General features: G+C 32.9%; 3 protein-coding genes across 3 annotated transcripts; 2 read left to right on the top strand and 1 right to left on the bottom strand.

Moving 5' to 3' along the window:
• Nucleotides 1-3,129: 3,129 nt before the first annotated feature.
• LOC111286084 (cyclin-dependent protein kinase inhibitor SMR10-like) lies at nucleotides 3,130-4,450 on the top strand. Its single transcript, XM_022875872.2, has one exon. The coding sequence runs from the start codon at nucleotides 3,734-3,736 to the stop codon at nucleotides 4,274-4,276; it is 543 nt and encodes a 180-aa protein (XP_022731607.1). The 5' UTR covers nucleotides 3,130-3,733; the 3' UTR covers nucleotides 4,277-4,450.
• A 3,122-nt stretch (nucleotides 4,451-7,572) lies between these two features.
• Nucleotides 7,573-10,333, top strand: LOC111285655 (uncharacterized). Its single transcript, XM_022875208.2, has 3 exons — nucleotides 7,573-7,895; nucleotides 8,175-8,324; nucleotides 9,689-10,333. The coding sequence occupies exons 1-3, from the start codon at nucleotides 7,884-7,886 to the stop codon at nucleotides 10,166-10,168; spliced, it is 642 nt and encodes a 213-aa protein (XP_022730943.1). The 5' UTR covers nucleotides 7,573-7,883; the 3' UTR covers nucleotides 10,169-10,333.
• Nucleotides 10,334-13,229: 2,896 nt separating this feature from the next.
• Nucleotides 13,230-16,994, bottom strand: LOC111286192 (putative E3 ubiquitin-protein ligase XBAT31). Its single transcript, XM_022876030.2, has 8 exons — nucleotides 16,663-16,994; nucleotides 16,458-16,517; nucleotides 16,298-16,369; nucleotides 16,083-16,204; nucleotides 15,812-15,952; nucleotides 15,609-15,716; nucleotides 15,018-15,285; nucleotides 13,230-14,248 (listed from the first exon to the last, which is right to left on the bottom strand). Exons 1-8 carry the CDS (start codon nucleotides 16,840-16,842, stop codon nucleotides 13,853-13,855), a joined length of 1,347 nt encoding a protein of 448 aa, XP_022731765.1. The 5' UTR covers nucleotides 16,843-16,994; the 3' UTR covers nucleotides 13,230-13,852.
• Nucleotides 16,995-17,429: the final 435 nt, after the last annotated feature.

A 17,429-nucleotide genomic window follows, 5' to 3' on the forward strand; every position in this document is an offset into this window, starting at 1 on the left:
TTATAAATGTCTAAATCTTTAATGTTCAAGTCTTATCTACAAAGAATGAGAAATCTCAATATCCAACTTAAAATAATAATAAACCTAAGATTTAACTTAGATGATTCACTCATCTCATTCTTACAAGGTTAGAGTTTCAATCCTCGGCACTTGCAAACTCTCATTCTTCAATTTCTCTAATTAAAACTATCATGAAGCAAATTAATGCTATAAAAAAATATAGTGATGCATGTAATATATATATATATATATATATTATTTGATATATTATAAATTTTTTAATTTTACAAACGAGATTAAAAGGGTGACAGATATTTATTTCTTTTTTAAATTAGCTTCTTTTTTAAATGTACACTAAATAACATATGTTATCATCTTAATTCAGGTTATAGAATTAAAAACTTAAATGTCAATATATTTAATAATTTCTCATATATATATATATATATGTAGTACCAAAAGAAGGACAAAAAAAATACTCAGAAGGAGTTAACTAGTTAATAAAGAGATGATCTATTCTTTTTTTATCAATCAAGGTACGGAGACGAAGGTTGAAGATACCTTTAATCGTATTATAAGAAAAAAAAAACTAATTAAAATATTTTAACCCAAAAAATTAAGATAATTATTTTTTTTGTCCACAAGATAGGAGATGGGATGGAGATGGTGAGATTCAAATTCTTACCTTATATGTCTTTTAAAACTTTTTAATTATTAGATCAAAAAGATGAAGAAAACTATTTTTAGTGTGTGAACAAATTTATTAATTTATAGTACTTTTTTTTTTAATGACTTGGTGATATTATCTCATGAAACAAAACCCTACCAACGCCGATCCAATGTTGAAAAAATACATGAATTAATGGCGGGAAAAAGGAAAAAAGAAAAAAAGAAGTAAAGAAATAAGAAGCAATGCATACGGAAAGCAGAAGAAAGGTAGAGGGGGGAAGTTCAAAAATGGTGGGGAGATGATTGTTAGAGATGGGGACATGATGATCGAAGATGGCAAGCAAAATCATTAAGCATGAACATGAGGTGCAATTATGTGCCATGAGAGTGTGTGTTTTTCACTTTTATATATATATATATATATATATATATATATTAATATATTATATTAATATTATATATATATAGCTAACATACCCCACTAATTATCATACCATTTTTATTTACTATTTCTTTTATATAATCAAACTACCATTTATAAACTACGTTATAAATTCTGTACCCATTTCCATGTTTTATATATATATATATATATAGTTTGGGTTTTTGCAGTTTGCTGTCCTGTAATTTGGTCTATTTTCATTTACCCCCTCATTTTTTTTACCGTTTATCAATGGACGTCAATTATATTGAAGTAACAGATGATAATTTGTTTGGAAAAATGAAGTGGTTTCTTCTAAATAAAGAGTAGAGGGGGTAAAATAAAAATTTGAGAAGGCACAACAAGTAATTATAGGTTAATTTCTAAAATATTTTTCCTGGTATATTGGAATTGTGTGTAAACCTTAAAGTCAAATGCAGGAGGGAAAACAAAAAAAAAAAAGGGATGCCCAAAATTTGGATTTCAAAGAAATATAGGGAATAATGAGAAAATCATGCCAAAAAAAAAAAAAAAAGGTGGGTGGGAGCCTTCCGCAGTTTGGAAGCCCTTTTCTATCTTTTTGTGATGGTGAAATCCATGCAATCCAATTGGGTCCCCCACTTCTCCCGTCGATTCATATCGTGATGTTATCATTTCAAGAATTTACACTACCGCTAATTAATTATTATACATTTTTTATTTTATCGCATTATATAGTACCCTGTCATTTGAAGAGATAATTTTTACTTTATTAATTGAGATGTTTTGATTTAAATTATAATTATTAAAATTAAAATTTTAATATTTTATTAACTAATCGTACTACTGTTAACATTTAAAAATATAATACTATAATATATTAATATAATTAACATTTAAAAATAGAATACTATAATATATTAATAATTAATTTTATTGCCAATATTGTTACAAAAGCAAATTAAATATTATGGTATGAAATGAATCTAATTAAGGCATATCCCTGTCCCGTCTCCCCGCAGTCTCCCCCATATCCAGCGCAGGAATCCTAAGCCGAAGCAAAAGCTTACCATGGGCATGAAAATGGCCTGCAGTGGGTCCCAAGTGGAAACATTCAGCATGACGGGCAGCTTTCTAATGCAAAATATATGGTGGAAATCTAGTGGAAACAAAAAGACTTGAATTAATTAATAGCATGATGGGATCTGGGGCATGGTTTTGGGGAATCAGTTCACATTGTTAGCCTTTTTGTCCAGCTTGTACCCATTTCTAATCTCTTAATTTAGCCAGATGTCAATAATATTTCTACATTGATATAGTTTTCTCAAACTTTATAATGCGTGACAAAATTATATAAGATTTTTCTTTTATTTTTAAGATTATAATTAAGATTCGAATTCAAAATTTTTAATTTTAGAGTCAATTTTATTATCATTGAGTTAATAGTTCATTGCTAATGTATAAGAAATTTTACATAAATAAAATTATCTAAAGAGAATTGTAATTTTGGCTTAATTTCTTCAATTTGTCAAACATGTATGTTGTAATTGGGATGAATCGTACATAATTAATCTCGTGCTCTTTGCTATATCTTATAATTATGGCTTCAATTATGATTAGTGATTAATATGTGAAGCCATTAAGAAAGCAAAGTAAAATCAAAGGCAATGATATTGTTAGAGAAATATTTCAGGTTTCGGTTGGCAATCATTTAGAACCCATTGATCCCTGGCAGCTTCCTTGGAAGAGATCCGAAAGCAGCAACAAATGTCAAGGAGTGGAGCTCATTAGCTCCAAACATGGCCTACACGGTTAAACCAGACACCCGACAATGTCTCCTTGCGGCCAATGTAAGCGACCCCATGAAGACATTTTCCTCATAAAAGCCACAAAACTTACAACAAAGACATGGGATTTCTTTTACTTTACTTAGAAAACAAACAAACAATAATGAGAAATAATGGAAAAATCTCGCGAGAAAATGATCCTGCTAGACCTATAATTATAAACCATAGTGATATCCCCTGTAGTAAACCACGTGCTTTGATGCATTAAAGTTCGCAGAGATCAGGAAAAAGCGATTGCTTAAACGAGATTTTATGTACTTAGTTAATATGGCTGAAGCTTTTTGCAAGAGTGAAAGAGACTTCACTCTCTCAAGAAAAAAGAAAGAGACCTAAGCTAGAAAGAGACTTTTTAGAAAGATAAGCCAAGAGTGAGTGAAAGAGAAATTTTTGTGTGGGTTTGTGTTTATATATGCTGTATTGGATCCTTCGCCAAAGTGGGTTTTCGAAGCCTCTCTCAGCTCCCTTTCTTTATCTCTCTCTTTCTATCCCTTTCTCATCAGAAACATCTTGCGAGCTAAATTCCAAAGAAAAGCTGAGAGAAAACAAATCAGTGAACAATCAAGAAAGATGGTGATGTGATTAATTAAACTCTTTGGCATTTTCTTTCCTTATATCATCAAGGTTCTTTCTTCTCTTCTAGGCTTTCATGTTCAGTTCTTGTCTTTTTCTTTGTTTGCTTGCATTAGCTGCTGATCGATTCGGATCTTTGTTCTTGTCCTTCACCACTTCTCGATCCTAGGTTAATTTCTCAGTGCTCAGTTTGAGACATTGGGTTCATTAATTCTTGAGTACTTTAGTATTTTATCTTAGTTTCTTCATGTACTCAAAATTAAAACCATTTTCATTCATGGGTGTGTCCAATTCTGAGATGTTTCTCTCTGAGAATAAAGATGTAAGCAGTACCATGGAATTCAGTTTCTTGGTTAGACCTCCTTTAGAATTCCAAGAAGATGATCAGTGTCAAATTGCAACTTTTCAAGATGTTGATGATGAGCCTCAACAGCAAAAAGAAGAGAGAGTACTACAAGAAGAAGACAAATGCACGTTGCTGATGGCTCCAGTGGAGTTAAAATTGCCATGTTCAGGAGAATTCAAGGTTCATGAAAATGGTGAAGAAGATGCAAAAAATGATGGGTTCAAGACTCCAACATCTTTGGATCACAAAATTCCTGTCATGCTCAAGTGTCCACCTGCACCAAAAAAACCAAAATCTCTCCCAATATCACCAAAACGAAAAGCGTTTCGCCCGAGAATCCTACTTGATTTTACAAAAGAGATTGAGTCTTTATTTCCTCCAGCTCTTCTTGCAGATCTAGGGAACAAGATTAAGAAAGTCAGACAAGGAAGTGACTTCAAATGATATGATATGTACAATGTATTTCTGTGAAGAATTAGAATCATGTTTGTCTTTTTATTATTATTATCTTCCTTTTTTGGTGTGGAAATTCCCACTTAAAAATTGCATTCTATCTAAATTAAGATAACAATACTGTTTCTCTCATCATCAATGCTATCTTCAGCTTTCGTTTTAACGTATTAGTATCTGTTTGTTCGTGTTCCTTTTTCCTGTTTTTGGTGTTTTGTCACATAACCCAGATCTAAAACCATAAAACGACTTTGCAAAAGATCAAAGCTGAAGTACAAATCATCATAGATTTGAGCATTGGATTCTTGATTTTGGCTGCACCCCACCAAGCAGCTAAAAGGTAGATAGACTTTGTCACTTTGGGTTCTCTATCTCAAAGTTTCTGAATCAAACGAAAATAGAGTCTTCTTTTTCTTTCCTTTCTGATGAGTATTGAGTGCTCAAAAAAATGGATTGCATTGACTTTGTTTGAGTTAAGAAAATGGGGTTGCCAATGCCATTGACTTTCCCAAGGAAAGCAAACATACTCCTTTGTTTTTACCAGTTGGTTGAGCAAACCCAAATAGGATATTCCTTCTGATGGCAGAAATTATCATGGCAGTAAATAGGAGAGGCCACAGGCCATATAAGCCAGATGCTATCTCTAAATTCAGGGTAGTTTTTGCTCCATCCACCACCACCTGCCTTTTGCAAAGTACGGGCCACTCTAGCTGTTTCCACTCACCCTTTTAAATTCAATGGATCTTTTTTTAATTGTTTTATCTTTAATTTATCTTTTCTTTTTTTTTACAGCATGAGATTTGAGATGGCATATCATATACAAGTCATAGCAGATGGTAAAGGAAATTTATCCAAATTTTAGTGTTCTTCAATGAAGGATTGGAATATTATTATTTGAAGGGTTAAGTGGTGGATTATTAAATAAAATAATACTATATATGGTGGTATGTTTTAAGTTTTTTCTTTATTTTTTTTAAAAAATTTACTCGCACATTAATTCTGCTTCAAACAACAAAAATTGTTCACGATTTAAGTTTGAATATACAGAAATAATTGTTAATGTATTCTATTGTGAAAAAAAAATTATCCCCTGTATTAACCATAACAAACCATAACAAAAGAAAAAGAGTAGTACTGTCTTGGATTTTAAACTATAATTATAAAATATAAATATATAAATAAAATTTTCATTAATAAGTGATTTTAACCATAGAATTTCACATCCTTAAATATTACAAAACCTTATTTTATATGAAATTAAGATATTTTATAATAAAAGCAAATCTTAATATGGCCCAAAGAACCAGTACCATAAAAAAAAGAATGAACCCATTCTGATAAATGTTAATCTTACAACATTCATACAAATGTTACAAATATATGTACATATATATTTTCCCCCCTAAAACATTAGATAGTGAATCCAGAGTGAAAATATATAACCAGCCAGGGTAGAATAATTTTCATCTTCCTCCAAGCGACCTGACAGTAGTTACACATGGATAGCATACAATAATGCTTGCTAGCTTTCTCATAGGGCTTTAATAACATGTGCTGCAGGATGCAATTCTTCTCAGATAATCTGTCAGAAAGTCTGTCCCCTTGTACAAATGTTTAGCTCTAATGAGAAAAAACTATAATTCGGCCCTGGAAATTGTCCAATGGCCCTAAAACTTAGCCCCCGTCATGCCTTTCAGAAAAGGGCATGAGCATCAGGCTGAGCTCATGTACAAGGGAATTACCCAAAGCTAGAGCAGTTTATTCTTTCAAATTCTAGCCCATGAGCTGAGCTCGTTCATGCTCCTAACAGTCAGCCAAGTTGTGGGTTTTGCCCAATGATAAAAGCCAGGGCTGATTTTGGGCCGGGTGGGTTGGACATTCCTCAACACTGTGTACCCAAAACAAAAAGCTTAACTCATCATAAAACCTGACAACTAAAATATAAATACTACAAAGCCCCTGCGCAACCAGCATCTACGTTGCATCATTCTGGTTAATCTGTCATTGCTCTAAATACACTTTCTTTCCTCCACAATCTTAATTTGCTTAACAGGTTTTAATTTGTTATCTTTCACGTTCCCCTCATTTTGGACTTGTTCAATTGCATCAGAAAGGAAATGTTTTTTTTTTTCCTCATTCAGTATAACTCTCTACATCTTGAAATAGGGATAGGCTCTTGTTGTTCTTAGTAGGAAGAATATATATTCTATCCATTCTGCAAGCTAATCTGGCAGAAGAATCGTACTCAAGTAACTTTTATGATGCAAAAAAGAGTTGTTCTATTCCAATTACTATGTCTTACATCTTTGCCAACTCAAATCACTTTCCAAGTGAAGAAAAAAAATAAACTAAAAGACACAGTAAAACTTTTGCTGTAAAGTTCCAGGTGGACCCTGGTATTGTCTGTTGCTACATCACAATTTCTGTTTTTAATTAGACCACCAGATTATGTGAATTGAATAATGAAGATATGGTTTCCTTTTGGGTCCTGACACAGAAGATACAGTGAAAATGGCAGTTGATTGGGTTCTTTGAGGCCCATATATTGTGGGCCCAACGTTAAAAGCTTGGGCTGACACCACTGTTTTGTGGACCATAGGAGAAGGTACATACTCGATTGAGATTTAGAAAATCAAGACTTCTTTCATATATGCTTGTTATTGCCATCCACCAGGGCAGAAGCTGTCGCCTTTCCTTCCATTTCCTTGGATCCTCCATGTCTCTCACCTCATCATGAAATTCTCAGATTACCATTTTACCCTAATATTTTTGTCTCAACTCTAATCACAATTTTTTGTTTTAAAATCGAGTTTTCCTTATTATTAATGGAAAATTTGTCAAGCAGATACATTTTGAAAAAAAAAAAATCATGAATTCAACAAATGAAGCTGATACTACCTTTAAGTTATTAAGATTAATTGTTACACTTTCATTCATGTGGAAGCATGCATGGCTACAAAATTGTAATTGATTGTTATTAAAGTGATGAATTGTTAAGTTTTAATGATTAGATTTAATCACTGACAATGTTAAATTAAAAAAATCAATGTTCTCTTGTTTCCTTTGCTTAAATTATAATTAACCTCGTCTATTAATAACTTTTCCCTGTTTTGTGATCACAAAGTTTCAAGTTTACAACATTTATCAATGGCAAACATTTTACAGTCTTTAAGAACATAGTTAAGTTCAAGTTGGGCATATAAGTAAATTTATGGGACAGCATCTGCACTTCTCGTGGACTATTTTTCTCAAAGCACATAATGATCTTGTTTTTCTTTTCTAGTCAACAAAACGAAGGAAAGCAAGCAAAGAAAAGAATGCTTCCGAATGATGAGACTCCTTGCTCATTTATTACCCTTTTTGACTATCTATCTTCATCTTGTTTTTACTCTGTCCTTTCACTTTCTCTTATGATATGTAACCCATATTGTTCTTCAAACTACTGTACATGTGAGCTTCTATAACTAGTTTTCTTTACCTGCTCAAGTTATTGGTAATCTGTAGTTTTTATATTTCATATCTAGTACTTGGAGGTGACTATCGTTTTTACTAAGATCAATCAAACGCAAACATCCAACTTCAAAAGTAATTTGACAGATACATGGCTCAACAGGTAATGCTTGTCTTCTCTCTTATTCCTTTCGGATATTCTCTCATGGGTTGTCTCTCAGAATTTTTTTAAATTTCTCTTATCTTATAATTGTGGGTCTTGTGTTTTCTTCTTATAATTTCTCTGATAAGGTGTCTAGTTCTTGTTTGTCACGTTGTTTTTGTTTCTCAGCACATTTATTATAAGTTCTTTTTTTTTTTTCCTTTCTTGTTCATTTTATCGACTGTGATGTTGATTGTTTGGAGGGTACTGAATCACATTTCTGATTTGATTTGATTTCAGGAAGAAGGCTGGCCCCTGGGATTGCAGCCCCTGAATGTGAGAATTGGGCTGGCTAGAAACCATGATCACTCGGGATCAATATCATTCAACACTATACTCACCGGTTCTCCAACTTCATCTACAGATTCCTCTTCAGATTTAGACACAGAGGTCAGTGACTGACTCAGAAGGAACTACAGAAATTTTGGTTAAAATTTTTTGCTTAGATTAGTACTTTTTTTTTCATTGGTCGTGTCTTGGCAGTTGTCTTAGGTTTTCTTCTAGGTTTTCATATCCACAGACCACTATCACTCATGATTGATTGTAGCCCTTTGGTTTTTTCTCAGTTGTTTTCTCCAAGCACAAATATGTTTGGTAGTTTTGAAATTTTACTGGAGAATTGTTTTTGTTGATTTTTCTTTTCTTCTTTAGAGTGTAGTGAATGTCTTGATGAACAGTCAATTTATACCCATTTTGCAAGAACATTGAGTACTGATATTAAATCATTTCTTCTTTTGAGGGGCAATAAGTATATATTAATGCAGCATTCAAACTCCCTTTTCTCCTACTCCATAGAATAAATATTCTGGTTTTTTTACCATGTTTGCTAGATAGTAGCTAGTAATTAAAAATAAAGACTCCTTTACAGCCCTGCTTTTGGGGTTAGCATCTTGAACCTGATTTGGTGCTTTCTAGCTGCCATAGTTCTATTAGTGGAGTGGTATTTGGTGCTTTCATTCAGAGTGAGGTCTCCAAGTGCTAGTAGCACTTAATAATTGCAACAACTGTAGCCAGCATGACCTCTGTATTGTGCTGATGCCGTAGATTACAAATAGTGATGTCATCACACTGAGCAATACTGATACTGGATCTTTCTACATCAGATGTCAGATGAAGGACATATTTGAGTAAAATGTGATAGTATATTTTTTTCAAACAAAATGAAAAATATGCTAGGGATTTCAACTTCCAGAATGTATTTAGCTTGTTGTTTTTAGTTCATGATATTATCATAATTTTCTGAAGAAAGGGCGCCATGTCTTATGGTATCGTCTTTGTCGACAGAATGGTACAAGTAGTTGCGTAAACCTTTGATCATAAGTTTTTATCCAATATAATTTTGCAGTAATAGTGTTAAAAATGTTACTTAAAGCAATAATTGGGGCCAAAATTTTCTCAGCATCTGTTAAGATTCAGTAAGATTCTTGAGCTCCATACTATTCCTGCTATTTTGTATGTGATACGATACTAAATTGTTTCAAAACATCATGAAGCAGCTAAATAAAGTTTCTAATTTTCACCATGTCTTTGATTTGGTTCTGGCCTAAAGGCACTTGGAGTGTGTGATAATTTTTCTCGCAATGACGATAGAAGAAATATTTTTGAGAAAGAATACTGTGAATAAAGCATCTTTACTTCTAGTGACTTCTGTAGTTGGATGTATTAGAAATTTGTACTTTTCATACTGATCTAAGCCTGTTCGCCCAAAATGCACCGATCTTTCGACTATTAACTCTTCCTTTGCTTGATTTCAGTCTACTGGGTCTTTTTTCCATGACAAGAGCATTACACTTGGGAGCCTAATTGGTGTTTCTAGCATATTGGAACTCTCAAAAAGATCTGTAAGAGGAAGGAAAGATGAAGAAACAAGAGAAAAAAGGAGCAAAAACAACAGGCCAAAAGTTTGGTTCTTTTCTTTATGCTCAAGGGATAATACTGATGCTGAGAATGTTAATGCAACCAATGCTCCATCACTTGGCCACTTCCTCGCGGTGGAAAGAAGAGCTGCCGTTGAATATAGAAGGAACCAGAATCCTGCTACTGTCTATGGCCCTGATGAGCTTGCCCTGGCTCAACCTAATTTAGAATCAAACTCCCTATTTGTTAATGGCTGCGTTGCCCCTCCTCGATCAAGTTCTTGTCATGGTCCAGATGCTGAGAATGGAAAGAATGATGGTAACAGTTATGGAGTTCCAGTGCTGCTTTCATGCGTGTGTGGACAACCCTCCATCTAAGCATGTCTTGCATCTAAATCTTTGGTCTCGTATTTTCTTATTAAATTTCGTATGCTTTAGAAGGAATAATCTTCTTTCCTTTGTGATTTCTTACTGATTTTTTTTCCTTTTCTTCAGTTTCAAATGAGAAATGGAATCACTCTTTCCCTGGTTGAGTTCCTTGAATCTTGGCATTGAAACATGTAGTAGCAGTTAATTACTTGGTAATGGTTATTTTAAGCAGGCAGGCCAACAGTATCCTTGGCTAGGGCCTAGCCCCAAGGCCCATATAATTCACTATAAATAAAAAAAATACAATAAAAAATAAAAATAATACGATTTAAAATTTTATAAAAATTAAAAAATATATTTCATATATAAAATATTAATAAAAATTATAATACGATAATTTTTATATTATATATATATTAAATTATACATACATAAAATTATTAGGTCTAAATACCAATCTTGATTAGTTTACTTAGAAAACCAAATATTTCAATCCTGACGTGCCCAAATAAAAAAAATTTTTTTCTTGAAAGCGTGTCGGTGAAAATTTTTTCCAGCCCCAAATACTGACTTCACCATAAAGCCAACCCATGATTAACGTAGGAAAATGAAATAGTCAAACAGTCAATTAGAAAAGAGATTAATTTGGCTTTTTCTAGATTTTTTTTAAATGATATTTTTACGCGTGATTTCATGTTTTCCAATCTCTAGAAAGCATGACAATCTCCCAAAATTCTTGTGAATTTCCAAACCCTCTTTTTTTTTATTAGGATTCAGATTACCAAAAAGTTTGACTTTTAATTTGATATCTAAATGTCCCACCGAAAATGACCCTTAGATATTTTCTCTAATGTTTGATATTTTAATAATATTAAGCGGTCAGTCCAAAAAACAACCTGATTTTGATAGAAAATTTCTGGTTCATCTTAGACTGCTTGTGGTTGTAATAGTAATTGCTTTATTAATAAAGTTGAGATGATTCATAATCCAACGAAAATTTTCATGGAAAAATAATTTAACAAAGGAAAAAAAAATGATAAAATTTTGCAAATTGCAAAGATACAGTGAATTATTTGAGCTATACTATGAGATTTTCACTGTTTCCTAATTGCAAACCATTAACAATAAATAAATATCAACATTTCTGAGTTTAATTACGAACTTTTGTTCTAAAATTTGTTTAATAAAGAAAGATTTCGAGATGAAAATATTTACTATTGACATGATATAATTATAAAATTGATTTAAAAATTTATGTGTGCAATGATATAATTATCAAATTAATAAAAAATTTATAATTTTTTATTATAATTTTATAATTATCTAATTATAATAAAAAATATAAATAAAAATTCATAATTTATAAATATAATTTTTATATAAAATTTGAATGGACTCAATATAAATTTAAATTATGATTAATTAATTCCATGACAACAATTGTAAATTGTATACATCCATAAAATAATAATTCAAAATTCAAAATCTTAAGATTAGGAGTAAATTGAAAGTGATTAAGTTACAAAGAAAATGAAAATGAATATACTATCAACAATAACGTGATGTATTAATAAACTATTAAATTTTAGTAATAATCTTAACTTTCATAAAACTTTTTGAAGGTGCTCGTTAATATCTTACTCATGGGTGTAAATAATATATTAGTACTCATAAATTATTCAGATTCGATTCGAATAAAATTTGAATTTGGTTCGATTATTATTAAGTTGAGTTCGAGTTCAAGTAATTCGACTCATTGATTGAGATGAGTTTAAATATTTTTATACTCAGTTCGAATAGCTCGCGAGTCTAATCAAATTTTTATATTTTAAATTTTTTATTATTTTAATTAATAAAATATCTCGAATTTAAGCACAAATAATCGAGCTATTGTCGAGTATAAGAATTGAGCTTATTTTTACATATTTTCAAACTTAATTAAGTGAATTCAAGTAGTTTGAATTCGATAACGAATCGAACTCAGACTAAAAAAATGAAATTCGAATCGAATATCGAACGGTAAATTAAGAGTCAAGCTCGAGCTTCTCACTGTATCAACTTGACTCGGTTCAATTATACTTCTAATCTTACCAACATAAATGCCACGCGTATGAAAAAGTACATTATGAATCATACGCGCAATAAAAATTAAATATAAAAATAAAGATTTTAAAAAAAGAAAGATAAATATCTATAATAAATTATTGAATAATGATTCAAATTGACTGTTCTTTGTTAAAAGAAACCAGGGATTAAACAATTACTAGCATTTTAAGATTTTCGGACTGTGAATTTTTTTACAATTTGAATCTTTATTAAGTCTATATTCTCCCGACAAATCACGTGATTAATGATTTTAAAAGTAAAATTTATTTTTAATAAAGAAAATAAGTTAAAAAAATATTAAATAACGGAACATTGAGATCAAAATACAAAAACGATAGTCACGAGTCAATGAAAATTAAGAAGCGAAAACAGGCAGTAGACAGAGTCAAAGCCGGACTGAAAGGGAAAACTCAGTCAAATAACGCGTGGACGTCAGGATTTAAAAAAAAAAAAGGGAATTCGCTGAGTGTAGCCATGGACATACCATTCCCATCACTATGCATCATCACTCACCATTCATAAGAAACCAGTTGGTACGTGGCACATGTCCTATATCTGTGCAACTTTACGTTACCAAAACAAATGAAAGAAACAACATATTTGTTACAACTTACATGTAAGAAGCCAAAAGACCAACCAAAATGGACCCTACTCTTGCTAAAAATAATAGGTGTCCCACCCAATTGATTTGTCTTTTCTTTCACTCATTGGCCGTACTAATCTATTTCTATCTACTTAAATTTTCACATGTCACCCTCGCTTTTCCTTATATTAAAATTCATTGATGGTATTTTATATTATGATTATTATATTTACTTGAAAAATAATAATTTTAATAAACAAAATATTATATAATTAATACTCCTACATCTTAATACGAAATAAATGTGATATAAAATTATAAATTCATACTTTAATTATGTATAAATTAATGCAATAAGTTAATTAGGAAATGGAGACATGATTACATGACAACCAACATCCAAATATGATTTCCTTATTTACACCTTATTAAGAAATTTGGTTCATACATTATACATAAATAGGAAAAAAAGAAAGAAAATATATATTGCATCTCAATCAACACTATTTTTTCAAAAGAGGATATGGGGCTTTGGTAGGGTCAAGACCCAACTCAAGACAATTATATCCTTTGACTCTTTCCAAGGGGGGTGCTTTAACAAATTTTTGGAGCAGCCATTGAGGAATCTTGAAATTTACCTCTTGCAAAAAGAAAAGAATTTCTTTTTTTTTTTTAATACTAATTCAGACATCTAACAGACCCCGAAGAAGACCAATGCTACTTCTCAATCTCAAGTAAACAAAGATTACAACAACATGACCCTACACAGCTATTATCAAACTTACCAACCCATACCTGCAACTCACTTCTTAGCTTATTTTCCGTCAAAATCTACATAGCAAATGGACCTCACCTCTACCTATGTATACCAAATGGGTCCAGCCCTAACCATGATTGCTTGATTTTTTTCTGCCCCTTGTTTTTTTCTTCCGTTGTGTGAAAGGAATGTCCTTGATCGACAGCTTGAAACTTTTACTGAGCAAGTGCAGCCGAAGTGCGCAGTTTCAAGGCTTATCAATCGATTCATTTTCTGCAGCAACCCTTCCCGAGCCACGGCCACCCATCTTGCTAAATGAACCAACTGCAGATAAGCTCTTGAAGCTGCTACTTCCCTCACTGAAATTCCTTGACTTTCTCAATTTTCTCAGCTTTGGGGAACTAACGTCGGTAATGTCATGATCAGCATCATCATAACTTTTGATCTTGGCAACCACCAATTGGACAATGGTGCTCCGGCAAAAGGGGCATACTGGGGGTGTTAGACTCGCAGTTGTGGGGTTTGGCTTGTTGTGGCAGCACAAGGCCAGTGTGCATTGTGCGCACATCTGGTGGCCACAGTCTTGAACTTCAATCGTGCATATCTGCTCAAAGCATATGCAGCATACTTCGGTATCGCTAGTCTGCATCAAACAATTCCCCAGGCAATATATCAGTTCCATTATTGCTAACTGTCAACCATTATAAATAGTTCATATACTAAAAGAAAATATGGCCCTTCACAATTTATTCACATATAGTAGCCAACTGCTAAACAGTATGGTCAATGCAAAAATGGATTATGGAGACTTAAATATAGGTTTTAGACCTTGCTAAAGTAAAAAAGTTTATGCTATAAATTTCTAGAGCATGAAACTCAAGACTTTGTTTCACATATCATATAGATCCTGCAACAGAACTAATATTGATTCCTGGACCACACTTGAAAACTAGGGTCAGGGGCGAGTCTATACATTTACTCACAAAGAAAGCCAGACTGCCATCAGAATTAAAACCATTGATGATGGTACTAGTTTAGTAGATAGGATATCAAGCAAAGACAAAATGGTTTAAGTTTATACACTAATTAGGTTTTAATAAACATTGAATAAAGACTCATGGTCCAAGTCTTGAGTAAAGATAAAGGAAAAAAGAACACTTTTAAGTTTGAATACTGTTGTTCAAATTAGATAATTCAGAGTTAAAGAAACTAACTTTGAACGGAAACCAAGTTAGTTAAGCTAAGGATAGAAATTGAACGTATGGCTCCGGGTCTGAAATATTCAACTACTGCCCCCAGGAATTTTCTCAACAATGGGATTTTAATTTTAGTGAACTGGATTTGGTTAATATTAAAAAAAGAAAAAAGAAAAAGCAAACAAAGTATTCTAAGGAAGGCATCTGGTATTGTACCTCGGAAATACTATCTAACCCAGAATCAGAACGTGAGGGTGAGGGTGAGGGTGATGGAAGTGAGAAAGCTGTTCCCTTCAGGATGTTCCTTTCCCTTTCCCTGTTTGCCTCCATTAAAGCCTGTTCTAATAGTGATTTTGCCTCCTCATTAAGCTCACTTATGAACTTTAAAGGTGCTGGCCAGACAAGAGGTTCTGCTGATGAAGGATTTAGCAGAGCTGCACAATCTCCATGTTTGTGCTTTAGAGCAACTACATATGGTATTCTCCTGTAACGGTTTGAACATAACAAAAGGAACCCTTAACAAAAGTAATTATAAGCCAAAAGAAAAATATATTTATAATGACAAATTTTACAGCCAAAATAACTAGACATTTTCACGCATGGTAAGAAAAAATGAGTGAATAAAGCATCAAGGCCTGGGAATAGACTCCTACCAGCTTACATAAGACCATATAGGACAAATAGATTGACTAGAATATTAACTCAAGAATCTCTTGAAAGGCTTTCATTTGAAACATCAAGAACAAAAGATCTTTGACAAGATAATAATTTAGACATCCATAGAAATATAATAAAATTAAACTATACCCAGATGCATCTCTTTGAAGACGATCTGCACCCCATGCCAACAATTTGCGGATGCAATCAAGAGATCCCCCTCTAGCAGCCAAATGAAGAGGAGTGCTTCCTGGACAACTGAAAAAAAAAACAAGTTTTCAATCATTTTATCCATCTGTAAAAGACTAAAACAAAAAATCAATTATGATCAATAACTTCAAAAGAAATATTACCCATATCCACCGGTTGAAGCACAAACAAGAGCACCATTGTCTAACAGGATATGTACGCATTCAGGCCGCCTTTGACGGGCTGCTAAGTGCAAGGGAGTGGCTCCCCTAGCGTCTCTTATATTCACAAACCGTGCATATCCCCTGATATCAAATCCCATCCAAAAATATAAGATTAACTAGAAACTGAGATCAATCACCAAAATTAATCCAAATAGATTATGAAAGAAAAAAAGAAATGTCAAACAAGCTTGAGAGAGAAAAGAAAACCCACCATGAAACAGCAACAGGGCTAGATTGAGCAGCAGAGAGGATGGCTTGAAGGCAGTCGGAGTGACCATAATAGGCTGCATAGTGCAAGCAAGTTCTTCCATGGAGGGAATCAAACTTTAAGATCTGAAAAGCATATATCAGGTCATTCAAATCAAATTATATTTCCAATACACATAATAAATAGATTAAATTGTAACTTTAACAAAAATGGCTCACATTTGCCCCAGCTTCAATGAGCTTCTTCACGCAGGAAATCTTCCCATGCATTGCAGCCAACATAAGTGGAGTCTAAAAACATTGAAAGGAAACAAAATCAAAACTAATTCAAGAAAATATATAACCAAAAAATTCAAAACTTTTAAAAATAAAAAATGACCTGCTTGTGACGATTCAGCGCATCCGGGTTCATGGATTTCTCCAAAAGCATACTCAAAATCTACCAAAAAAAAAAAACCATCTTGACATCAAGGGAATGAAACCAAATACGGATTCAACAACCCAAAACCAAGGTAAATGAAGTTAAAAAGAACAAAACTTAATCCAAAAAGTCATCTTCCAAAACCTCCACAGAGACAACCCACCTCGATCTTGCCATTAGCAGCAGCAATATGAAGAGCAGAGTGGCGGTCATAAACAGTTGTATGATGTAAAAGATGGGGTTCTGTTTTTAGAAAAACTTCCACAGTTTGAAAGTCTCCAACTTGAACTGCACTAAACAATCCATTCTCTTGACTCGCCCCACAACTCAGCCCCTGACCCATCTTTCAGGAGGACAAAAGGCTTTACACTTTCTTCAACCTTTCACCGCCGGTTGTCGGGGAGGGCCTCAGGTGTGGCGGTGGCCGTGGCCGGTGGTGTGGTTATGGGAGGCAAGCCTGCCCTCGTTCTCTCTCTCTCTCTCTCTCTCTCTCTCTCTCAACTTGCAAAAAGTTTACATTTAAGTAGTTGCCTTTCAAAAGCGAGTGACGAAAAAAATGAAAATTATTTTATTTTAATTTTTTAGTTTTTCCTTTTTAAGTGTGTCGGAGTTTGTAATGGGAGCTGCCCGTATCAATTTCCGGGCCGCGGTTCAGGTAGTTGTCAGATATTTGTTTTTCGGGGCAAATTAGATTCCTGTAAAAAATCCAAGGGGAAGATCTCAGCCGTTGATTAGTTCCATCAGTGGGCATTAGACGTACGATTGAAAAGGGTAAAATGGAGAGGATAAAGTAGTTAAACGAAAACAGGAAAATGTTCAGCCAATAAAATTGCAGCGTGCTAATTAGAGTTAAGGTAGTTTTACCTAAAATACCCTTTTTGTAATTTTTATTTTGACTTTTATTTGCTGTTACTTTGGTCCACCGGTCAA

This window comes from Durio zibethinus, chromosome 6 (assembly GCF_047325235.1).
Source record: "Durio zibethinus cultivar Kanyao isolate XHJ-2024 chromosome 6, ASM4732523v1, whole genome shotgun sequence".
NCBI lineage: Eukaryota > Viridiplantae > Streptophyta > Magnoliopsida > Malvales > Malvaceae > Durio > Durio zibethinus.

What these genes read in the sequence shown, in the direction of transcription:
- LOC111286084 (XM_022875872.2), top strand. Translation starts at nt 3,734, where the DNA reads ATGTACTCAAAATTAAAACCATTTTCATTCATGGGTGTGTCCAATTCT.
- LOC111286192 (XM_022876030.2), bottom strand. Translation starts at nt 16,842, where the DNA reads ATGGGTCAGGGGCTGAGTTGTGGGGCGAGTCAAGAGAATGGATTGTTT. An exon ending in TCATTGAAGCTGGGGCAAAT is followed by an intron (nt 16,205 to 16,297) that starts GTGAGCCATTTT and finishes TATGCTTTTCAG; the next exon opens with ATCTTAAAGTTTGATTCCCT. An exon ending in GCTTCAACCGGTGGATATGG is followed by an intron (nt 15,717 to 15,811) that starts GTAATATTTCTT and finishes TTTTTTTTTCAG; the next exon opens with TTGTCCAGGAAGCACTCCTC.
- LOC111285655 (XM_022875208.2), top strand. An exon ending in CTTCAGATTTAGACACAGAG is followed by an intron (nt 8,325 to 9,688) that starts GTCAGTGACTGA and finishes GCTTGATTTCAG; the next exon opens with TCTACTGGGTCTTTTTTCCA.